We start from the raw sequence: 11,480 nt of genomic DNA, 5'->3' as shown, positions 1-11,480 counted from the left end.
ACTTTTCTTAGGGAAATACTAAGTAAGTATTCCTCAGAATAAATATGCATACTTTTCAACAGATCATATCTAAATATCCAATAGAAGCCAACACCATGACAAATTTCTAGCAAATGTTGTACCAAAAGCAAACACTAGGCACTGAAAATGATATAAAATGTGGGCTTTGGAAAACCAACACGTAACCAGTCACTTTTTCAAGAAATTTCTTGTTAGCAATCGGAGACCTTCCATGGAAAGCTAAATCATGAGTCTAGTAATTATCTTTAAAAAGAGCCTTACTTTAGACTAACACTTTAATCCATACTCACGATGTTCTAACATATTAATAAAATGGGAAAATCAGTTGGACAGAACATAATAGAATACTGATTTCTAAATTCACCAATAATTATTAGACATTAATAGTTGCTCTTTTCTAGGGAAGAAACGAAAAGAAGGATGGACTCGTTCCTGTTCAAGCTCCATGCCAGGCAGAGGTGTCAACAGGAACTTAATGGACTTGATATACTCACACCTGCTTAATCACGGATGCTGCTAGGACTGTGATGACAGTTCCTTTTGAAGACATAATGTGAAGCTCTGGGTCCAATGACAAGTAGTAGTTGCGATGGGTAATACCTTAGTAACAGCCTGCATCCACACTTTTATGAGACAAGTAACTCTTCTCAGGCAAGTAAAAAGCAGACTAATGAGATGTTCCTATAGGATGTGATATAAACATTAGAAAGGAAAACATCCCACCTGTTGTGACACCACCTAGAGGGAAGGCTATATAAGCACTTCAAAGAGGAAAAAGCCAAGAGGCTTGGAATTTAGACTCAGCTGAGGTTGCTTGAGCTTTTCATCCTGGTGACCACAGACTTTGAAACGAACTAAAGCCAGACACGCACGACGGACACCAAGGGCTGTACGACAACTATTGCTTCTTCAACCCCATGCCAAAACTGCTCCAGGATTACAAATTTTAGGACCGTCTCTTCTAACAACAGCTGCCATCGCGGTGGTCTTGAAGCCAACAGCTGCCAACCACCTGGCCACGTTCTGAGAATGCCCCAGGACCAGGGCTGCCAACCCACTCCTTGCTTTTGTCGCATGCCCACCTACATAATAAGAAACCTCAACGCCTGTCTCTCTCCGGACGACTGCAGCTGGTATGGCGAAGGCATCAACAGTCATGAGAAGGAGACCATGCAAATCTTGAATGAGCGCCTCGCAAGCTACCTGGAAAAGGTGCGAATGCTGGAAAAAGAGAACGCCGAACTAGAGTGCAAAATCCAGGAAGAGTGTACCAAAGAGCTGCCGGTCCTCTGCCCTGATTACCAGTCCTACTACAGAGCCATTGAGGAGCTCCAGCAGAAGGTAAGAGTCTTAGGAACCTGTTTAATCAAGTTGTGATTGATGGTCTCCAAGCAAAAGTTAATTGCTAAACTCTAATATTTTTAGTTCATTTTATGCTGAAAAGCTTTTTATTTTTTAAGAATAAGAAAATCTCTTGAGTGAAACTGTCATCTTGAGGCAACATTCAGAGTTTTGTAGTTTTTCCTGTTTCCAAAGATACACTCTACCCTTACAACTAGATAACTCATGATGAAAACATGTTAACAACAAGTTGCTACCATTTCTTAAATAAAAATAAGAAAACAGGGATCTGAGAAAATGAATTTTGTTTTAATAAGTTCCTAACCAGTTTCATTTCTATCCATTTTGTAACTATCACCACCTTTTTCTCTTTGTATGCTTATTTTATCATCTCCGAATTGTTTAGTTTGTTTCTATACCAAACCTAAGTTTCTTATTCAGAGTTAGATGCTGCTGCTGCACATCTGGATTTATTCAGTTGCATTTTTTCAACAAATATTTACTGAGCACCAACAACAATGTTTCCAAACCTAAGTTTCTTATTCAGAGTTAGATGCTGCTGCTACACATCTGGATTTATTCAGTTGTATTTTTTCAACAAATATTTACTGAGTACCAACAACAATGTGTCAAACATTGTTCTAGGTTCCAGGAAAATGTTGGTGAACTTTAAAAAGTCTCTGACCTCATAGAGTTTACATTCTAATAGATAGTGATATGTTATGCAAATTTAGGATGGATTATATATTTTTAACAGAAAGACATATACGAAAGTTTCTATTTAAGTAAATTGTTGCTGGTCTTTTGGGACAATAACAAGAACTCTGACTTTCTAAAGATTTCCAAGCTTCCTGAGCATAGCTATGAAGATTAATAAAAAGTCCAACTAGCCTTCCCCTGTCAACTGAAACACACACAAGCCCCGTGGTTCTTAAAGAAGGAGATCCTGGTGTTTGTCTCATTTGTGTGTACAATTTCTTAATTCCAGATCTTGTGTACCAAGGCTGAGAATTCCAGAATGGTCTCACAAATTGACAACACCAAACTGGCTGCAGATGACTTGAGAGCCAAGTAAGCTCGCCCAACACTGTCATTGACGATAGAACTCACCCTGAGTCTGACCCAGACACTCCTTTTATAGTATCCTCGAGCCTACTAACCCTCCTGCCCCATACCATGTTGGCACTAGCCCCATAGAGACTTTCAAATTCAATAAATGATGACGATTGATAACTATAGTACCTATGGATTCTAGCACATGAACCCATCTGATTACCTGCATAATAGTTCAGTAACACAGGTAGGGCTAACATATTGTTACCCCATTTAAGGTGAGAAAACTGTTCTTCAATGAGGTTACTTATCCAAAGGTATATAACTAGCACAGGACAGAGCCAAAACTTGGACCCAGTGCTTTTCCCACTTATACCGCATTGCCTCTAGGGACAAAGGAAGGAGGATAAATTCTCTCATCTCAAAGAATAGCAATGTAGCATCACCCTGGAAGACTAATTTAGGAATGATGATTAAGTCAGGATATTTATCAAGTGGTTTCACCTCTAAAAGAGAATAAAACCCTCGATAGAAATACACTAAATGAGCTGCCCAGAGAAAAATGCAGAAGGGAGCTCTGCTTGGGTGGTTTGCACCATTTCTTTCTAATGCCTTCCTTTTCACATCTGATTTTTAAAGGTATGAAGCTGAGGTGTCCCTACGCCAGCTGGTGGAGGCAGATGCCAACAGCCTGAAGCAGATCCTGAACGCACTGACCCTGGGCAAGGCTGACCTGGAGGCGCAAGTGGAGTCTCTGAAGGAGGAGCTGCTTTGCCTCAAGAACAGCCACAGAGAGGTTAGAGAAAGACCAAGAGGGTCACCACAAGCTAAGCCTCTAAAAATAGCATCAATTCCTTAGAGTTGTACTTGGCAAAGGGTGTCCCCACTAGATACTACTCTGGTTTTAGTCCTGGTAACACCTCCTGCTGCTACCTCTGGTTCCAAGTAGTATTTTAAACCCATTGGCTACAACATAGTATCTGAAGTCACCTGGGGTAGGAAAGCCCCCATAATCCCCTCCAGCTTTTCTGTGAGAAGGAAGGAACCCCATTTTTCTGTCCTCGCAGGCCTCCCATGTGAGTGGACATCACTGCACAGACTTCTGCCACCTCCTGTTGGTACAAGTCCATACTGGCACAAGCCCACGTTGGCATCATAGAAACTATGGTCTCGAATTATAAATTCCATCTCGACATGGCGTCACCCATTACCCATCTCTAGAGATGATCTAAATTCTTTGGAATTCTGATCTTGCTACTCAATTCCTTTTGATTTTGCACAAATTTGAACATACGAGCCCACATGAAGTAGCGTTAAATCATTTTATAGCATTTCAGTAACACCTGTAAATCAATCATGTGTTCCTTTACTGCGGGCTGTATTTCAGACACAAGTAAGCTCAATTATTACTGCCAGACTGAAACAGGAACCTAAGGGGGTCATCTGTCTACCAACTAACTTCAGGTTCCTTTTCTCTCCCATAGGAAATCAATTCCTTACAGAGCCAACTTGGGGACAGGCTTCACATCGAAGTGACGGCTGCCTCTTCTGTTGACCTAAACCAGGTTCTACAAGAAACAAGATGTCAATATGAGTCCATCATGGAGACAAACCGTAAAGATGTGGAACAATGGTTCAACACGCAGGTGGGGAGAGTTATAAGAGTCAAAAACAAGAAGCTGATGTTGCATTTCCAGGGCCCTTTAATCAAAGTCACGCTTTCCTCCCATAATACCCATGGTCTTGGGCTGTGTTTCAGATGGAGGAGCTGAATCAGCAAGTGGTGACCAGCTCTGAGCAGCAGCAATGCTGCCAGAAGGAGATTGTAGAACTGAGACGCACCGTGAATGCTCTGGAGGTTGAACTGCAGGCCCAGCACCGAATGGTACCCAGCAGACTGACCGAGCCTAGCTCGGCGATGACGGCAACAGCCCCTAACCCCTGTGTGTTGCAGTATTTCCCAAACTGTGTCTCCCAGAACAACAGTTCCTCCGTTTGTTAAAATGGTCTATGGACAAAAAAAAGGACTTCGTGGTCAAATAAGTCTGGAAAATGCTGGATTAAACAAAGGTTAAACAGGGCACCTTCCTGTGAGCCTTTCATAAGCTGATATAAACCATGAATCTCCAGGAAGGGAATCCATGGTATTTAGCATTCCAAAGCTTATTTGACTCTGGACTCCCTTTTTTAATAGAGCATCTCATGGCGATAATGATTCATGGAGTACACTTTGGGAAATACTAAGAGAGCATTTTATTATATGCAAAGCATTTTTACAAGCTATCGTATTAGATTTATAAAACAATCTTATGAGGGAGGTGGCATGGTTATTAACCAATTTACAGATGAGGCTCCAAGAGCTAAGGTGATTTTCCCAAGCCAAATCCAAAATAAGTTTCATCTCACCTATTTTATAGATAGAGATGTGGAGATTCTGGGGCATTAAGTAACTTGTCCAAAGTCACAGAAGCAGTAAGAGTTTCAGCCAGAATCCAGATTCCAAAGCCAATACTGCTTCCGCCTCATGATACTGCCTCTCTGAAGTAGGAAGTCACTTAAATGCTTTGAGAAGAAAGGTGTTAGGAAGGTGGGCATTAGGAAGACCTTGCCCCAAACTGGTTTTGTCACCAGCTTCTCATGTGACCTTGGACAACTCATTGAACCTCTTGAACCTCAGTTTTCTCATCTGAAAAAATTGGGATAATCATGCAAATCATAGGTTATTAAAACCTAAAATGTTACCATTACCCATAGACTTACAGAATGCAAGAACAGGAAAGAACTTTATTAATCAAAGTTTAAACACTTATATTTTATACATAAAGCAACTGATTTGGTGAGAGACTTGTTTATGGTTCAATTTTGCTCACTTCCCTTTTAAGGTAGGAACAGTCATTGAATGAGGTGCCATGATAATGTTTTTTAATGTCTGGGTATGCAGTAAGTTGAGATATTTGTTTCTCTCTTAAGTAGGAGAATATGGTGGGAGATTATCAGGTAATCAAGAAAGAGGAAAAGAAGTAAGAGGGGACTAAGGAATGCAAACTTTGGCGTAATCAATAATTTTGCTTTGGGATTTATTTGGTTAGAAGGTAATAAAAGGGCTTGGTGATCCATTAGTACTGACACAAGGAAACCACTGTTTAAAATGATACAATGAACTCAAAGGAGATATCCTTATAAATCCTACTTTCCTCCCCATGGTAGAGAGATTCCCAGGAATGCTTCCTGACGGAGATCGAGGCCCACTACACTGCCCTGCTGACCCAGATCCAGTGTCTGATTGACAACCTGGAGGGTCAGCTGGCAGAGATCCGGTGTGCCCTGGAAAGGCAGAACCAAGAATACGAGAGTCTGCTGGACATCAAGTCCCGGCTGGAGTGTGAGATTGCCACGTACCGCAGCCTCCTGGAGGGCTTGGACTGCAAGTACGTAAAACGAAAATGACCAGTATGACATAGACACACAAATGCACACATGTATGTACTGCCACTGGCAATGAGTGGACAAGTGTTTTGTTTGATCTTCTTGCCAGGGATGGGGATCTTTGGACAGAGGCGTCCACACGCTCTCTCAAGCTGTGCTGTTGGGAGACCCACAATTGTAACTGAGTCCAGGTTGAAGGTGTTAGCTGAGCTGAGCTGTTTTGAAGAATCCATGCACCAAGTTAATTCCTTATAGGTTATTTAGATTCTTAGAGTATTTAAATTACCAAAGAAAAAATGGTTTCCCCAAAGATGAACAAAGCTGGCGACAAATTTTTCCCCACTCAGATGAACTGAAATATGACTTTCAGGACATTGTCATGACATTGAACGGAACAACACTGGTTCCTTTGGAGGAACACTCTGCTCAAGTAGAAACCCTAACCCTCTCTAGCCACTAGTCCTTGATGCCAAAAGTAGCATGTGCACCTGTGTGTTTTAGCCTCTGTTTTTTTTTTTTTAAACCAATTGTGCTATACTTATTCAATGGAATATTTCACAGCAATAGAAAAGAATTAAATACTGTTACACACTATAACATGCTTGAATCTCACAAACATATCAAGCAAAAGAAGTCAGACAAAACAAAGAGTGCATTAGCCTCTGTTTTTAAATAAAAGTTGTAATTTTTTAAATTATAATGCTAACCAACCCATAAGGAACCCAATCTAAAATAACACTCCAGACACAGACTTAGTTACAATTACAAAGGAGAACTCCTTCCCCCAAATAATTGGTGATCTCTGTTCATAGCAGTCTCTTAATTGACAAACCCACATTACACTAGAACAATGTGAATCAGTACTATGACTTAGGAGTTATGATAATATACCAACGTATCTCAGATTATCAAAGAAAGCTTATATTTATAAAAAGAGTGTTTGCTGTTAATGGCTTCTTACTCCAATTCCCTGAAAACTATTTGTAGACACCCAGAAGGCACTTTGAAGCTTCCTGATGGCATGTTGAGGACTCTTCTGTAGATGGGGTTCAGGCCACCACTAGTGGTGTGACTCCCCAACAACAACAAAAAAAGAAAATCTCATTAGTTTCCATTCCTCAGATAGTAAGCCTCTCAACTTGTTCCTTATCACTGTTAATCCTGCCAATTTAATTCCCATTATATGCATGCTGTAGATGAAAAACTAAAGTTCAGGCAGGTTAACTGACTTATCTGAGGTCACCAGCTGGTAAACGACACAGCTGGGCTCCACCCTAGTCTGTGACTTTCCACCATGCTAGGGTCTTGACTGCAGTGGAAACTTACAGAATCTCATACTTCTAAACCTAGGACACTGTTTTCCAATGGATCTGATCTGATCGTTTTTCTTCTACCAACTACAGTATAAAGTGCATGCATAAGGATTTGGAAGTACTTGATTTGAGTCACACATATTGAAAAAAGTAGCCACTGCCATTTTTCTCTACTACCACTATTGCTTTCCGTCAATCACAGCTAAAATTCTGTTTTTTTCTTAGGCTTCCCTGTAACGCGTGTGCCACCAAATGTGAGCTTTCCACTTGCACACCCTGTAAGGCCAGGGCCACGGAATGCACGGCTCCAGTTTGCACAGCCTCAGCCCCCCGTGGTACACGCAAGCCCTGCAGTACCTATGATCCCCTGTCCCGGATACTGGTTAAAATACTCACCATCACCAAGGAGATTAAGGATGGGAAGGTCATTTCTTCTCATGAACACGTGCAGCCTTGCTACATCACCAGACCTGCCAAAGTCTAACACCCCAAGGTGATGAAAATGACCCACACTCATGAAAGAGAGGCCAATACATGCTCCTGCCAGAGAGGTTTAAGAACTCCCCAGTCCCTTAAGGTACTTAGTTTCTTACTACTACAGTGGGTCCCCATGGCCAAGTAGAATGGCTTTGATTCTGCTCCTTCCCTAACTGGCTGCTGCCAATAAGATAATAAATTACACTTCACTGGAAAGACATCTTGCATTTATCTGAGGGATGGGAATGAATCTGTAATCGCCCAGGATGATGGCCTACATTGCTTGACTCCACAGGTGACTGTTGAGAAGGTTTCTCCCTTGTTTACTTACGTTCCTCCTTAGAGCCAGTCAGACAAGTTTAGGATTGTCCTTGGCCATTGGCGCATGAAGGTGAAAAGCTATCACCTTCCCTTCTAAACTCTTTTGGATACAGGAAGAAGCTTACATGGAACAGTATGAACAGGGGAAAAGATCTTTAATATTTAGTTTCCTCGAAAAGACAGTCACCAGTCTGGATCCTACTAAACTCTGCTGTCCCAATTATTAGTTACCTCTACTATAACATAGTTGGCCTCCTCTAAGATATTTTTAAAGATGTCCATGTTCTCCAAAACTTTGTGAACCATTGGACTCTCCAAATATTTTCTTTGGGAATCAGATATAGTTGTGGGGAGTGAATTTGGAGCACTTTGAAGAAATAGCATGGGTCTTTTCATTAAATGTGTGCTATTTCTCTTTCTGTTCTTTAGGGAATGGAAGTTTGTCCTGACTGTTTGACAAGGGACATGTAGCTGGAATTCTCAAGATATAAGCACTGCCTCTCTCCCTCCCTGTGATGGGTGACAAGGAAAAAATAGCTTAGACTCCTGCTTGAGTCTATTCACCAGAGAAAAATGGACTTATCCACAAATATTACAAAAAAGCAATAGTGAATATCTGCTGCTCGCAAGGATAAGGCAGTCAAGTAGAGTTACAGAATGTGTAAGTCATTTTCTACAAAAATTGTTGGACATTTCCAGGGGTTTTAGTAAATAATTTCAAATCAAATGCAGAGTGTGGAGTCAAAAGCCCTGAAGTCCTAAACTTGCCATCTGCCAACTGTGATCCTGGGAAGGAAACATTTAGCCTCCATCAAATTTAATTTCCTTGTTTGTTGAATAAGGATCATGCCTACTTCACAGGGTTGTTGTGAAGATCAAATGAAATTGTTTATGAATTGTCTTTGAATGCTGAAAAGCACTATACACATGTTACTTTTATATAAGCTTTGCTTTTAGCTATAGACCTAGATCTAATTTTGTCATTATTATCTCATTTTAAGATTCTTTCTCCATGAATTTAGTTATCCAGTCATGATTTTGGAGTTTTAATAATGTTTGATGTTTGGAAAAGAAAAAAAAAAAAAAAGAACAAGATCTCCTGTAATCAAGCCCACAATTCTACTCAATAAAGCATTTCTTAATTCTTAGGGTATGTATCAGATATCAGTCAACGCCTGATGCCCACATCAAAGACACACGCGTTGTTTAACTCACAGCTCAGCAATTTACTTCCTCCTGACAAGTAGCAACTTACATTAAGCAAATGGAATGCAGAACTCCCAGAAGGATCTCTTTTCTGTCAATAATTTCTCTCTTCTCTGAATGGGCAGAGTACCTCTGGTCAGTACTTAACGGCATGCATCTCAGACTGCAGGATGAAGTGTGGAAAGAGCATGGAACCGGACTCAGAAAACTTGGGACGGAGTCTCAACCCAGCCTGTGTGTGTGACCTTGAGTCAAAGGATAGAACATAGGCCCCGCCTACCACACACTGGAAGGATTAAAGGGGATAGTGATGACGAAAGGATCTTGTAAAGTATAAGGCGCTTTGCAGAAGGGGGTTCTTATTCCCTAAATTGAAAAACAGACATATGTCGTTTCCATCAATGCCTTCTTTCTTCCCGTCTGGTTCAGTGCTAGGCCTGAGTGGACCTTGATACATACCATCAACATGAAAATCTGCTCTGAGCTTCTGATCCCGACAAAACTAGGCTTTAGGAACCTCACGGGACTCAAGGTAACCTTGGGGTGATGCAGAAATGCATTCTCAATTTATGCCAGAAATAAGACAACTTCCTCCCACTCAGAGCAAAGTATCCTCCATGCCTTTCACGGTAATAAATAAATAAATAAGCAAATATAAGCTACACAGTAAAGAGGGGATTTAGCCACTCAAAGGCTTATCGTTTTTTTAAAGTGTCTTCTTTGTGTAAGAGAATGTAAAACCATCTGCTGAACCTTGTATGCATGTGGGCAAATCTTTTAAAGAGAATAAGAAGTCTGGATTTTTATTAGGAAGCTAAATAAGTATCCTCTACAGCCACAGGAGGGAGTTCAAGGTTTTGTTACCTAGTTCTGCAAAGGTCCGCAGCTGGAATAGAAAAGGGGCTTGTGGGGAGGGAAAGAAAGGATTCCATAAAAGCACATAATTTTAGCATAGTTTGAAAGACAACCGTGAATCAGGAAAAATCATGGTCTCTAGAGCCTGAGTTCAAATCCTTCCTCTGCCTGTCACTGTGAGGGTCCATGATTATATTTCTAAACAAACAAGATACCTGAGATACCTATTTCCAAAATTTTGAAAATTTCTTCTTGATGGCTCCACTTAATGTCATAGCTGGTTTATACCCTTCCAGATATGAGAGTAACCATGCTTCCCCTGCCCTTAGCTTCTCACCCCTCAACTGCCCCCATCACCCACCCCAGCCCACAGCCCCCAGCCTTCCTACCCTTACTTCCCAAGGTCAATGCCAGCAACTGCTGCTCAGAAAAGGCTGTCCAGAAACTTGTCCTCAAAAGTTCATTTAGTGCTAGGTAACCCCTTACATGACTCTCCACCAGGATTTCTCGGTGTGACCCAGAAGCCACCTGTAACCCTAAACCCCCTGGGGAGCTTGTAAAATTCAGATCCCTGGGTTCTATCACCAACCTCCTGCATTAGCATCTCCAGGAGTGGGACCTGGGAATCCAAATTTTAACAGGAGTCTCACCAAGGTGTCTGCACTGCGTTAAAAGCTACTGCTTTATAATGGACAGGTCAGTGAGAGAATCTGGTGTTCTTCCCTCTGCCTGTCACCCCCCCACCACATTCACAGTGCACAGCAGTGGCATGACATCTAATGAAGACAACGCTGGACCACAAGACCGTGACCTTGGGCTCCAGTTTCAGAAGCATCATTTGGCTTCTTTGTGCTTGGACTCTGGGCACTCACCATGGACTCTTCAGATTTGATGTCTAATATCCTTAGTTTCTTTTACAAGCTCTGATATCATTCCCCTGACCATGTCTAGTTTTCTATGTCTGTAAATAGGAAATGATACCAGAAATAATGTCCCCCACCCATTCATGTCTTTTAAAGGCAATTGGAGGGTATCAAAGAGATCCTTATGTACTTTGGAAGCTAATTACTCTATATTGCTAACATTAATTCCTGTAATTTCCATTTATTGTTTGATAATGGAGAACAATGGAGAAAAATATCTTACTTTAGACAGAAATGAACTAGTTACCTGAGTACCTTCATCCTAATTCTGTCCGTTGTCATTTAAAATTAAACTTTTTATAATAAAAAGTGTCTTAGAAGCAAATGCCCTCTCTAAATGAGAGAGAGGGGGAAAGATTAAAATTTAGGAGAAAAGAAAAGTGTCCCAGAAGAGAAGAGAATAGCATCACCCATGTTAGGAAGCATTTCTAGGCTGAGGCAATCAGCATTCATGACCCAGAGCCATGGGTCAGCCTCAGGGTGAGCAAGGCTGGAATGCATTGTTCCAACACCGTCATCAAATGTCTTTTATAGGAAATGAATC

The 11,480-nt window shown here is 41.2% G+C and overlaps 1 protein-coding gene across 1 annotated transcript; it reads left to right on the top strand.

Annotated features, from left to right (window-relative positions):
- The first annotated feature begins 801 nt into the window (after positions 1-801).
- KRT39 (keratin 39) lies at positions 802-7,818 on the top strand. The gene is made up of 7 exons (XM_012765812.2): positions 802-1,362; positions 2,351-2,433; positions 3,055-3,211; positions 3,900-4,061; positions 4,175-4,300; positions 5,623-5,843; positions 7,380-7,818. Exons 1-7 carry the CDS (start codon positions 1,051-1,053, stop codon positions 7,636-7,638), a joined length of 1,320 nt encoding a protein of 439 aa, XP_012621266.2. The 5' UTR covers positions 802-1,050; the 3' UTR covers positions 7,639-7,818.
- The last annotated feature ends 3,662 nt before the right edge of the window (positions 7,819-11,480 follow it).

Source organism: Microcebus murinus, chromosome 18 (assembly GCF_040939455.1).
Source record: "Microcebus murinus isolate Inina chromosome 18, M.murinus_Inina_mat1.0, whole genome shotgun sequence".
NCBI lineage: Eukaryota > Metazoa > Chordata > Mammalia > Primates > Cheirogaleidae > Microcebus > Microcebus murinus.
The sequence above is the reverse complement of the archived record's forward strand: the minus strand, read 5'-3'. Positions and strand labels throughout refer to the sequence as shown.

Bases quoted from the DNA above. Each gene is read 5' to 3' on its own strand.
- KRT39 (XM_012765812.2), top strand. From the start codon at position 1,051: ATGCCCCAGGACCAGGGCTGCCAACCCACTCCTTGCTTTTGTCGCATG. The intron at 4,062-4,174 runs GTGGGGAGAGTT...GCTGTGTTTCAG, and splicing joins AACAATGGTTCAACACGCAG to ATGGAGGAGCTGAATCAGCA. The intron at 5,844-7,379 runs GTACGTAAAACG...TTTTTTTCTTAG, and splicing joins CTGGAGGGCTTGGACTGCAA to GCTTCCCTGTAACGCGTGTG.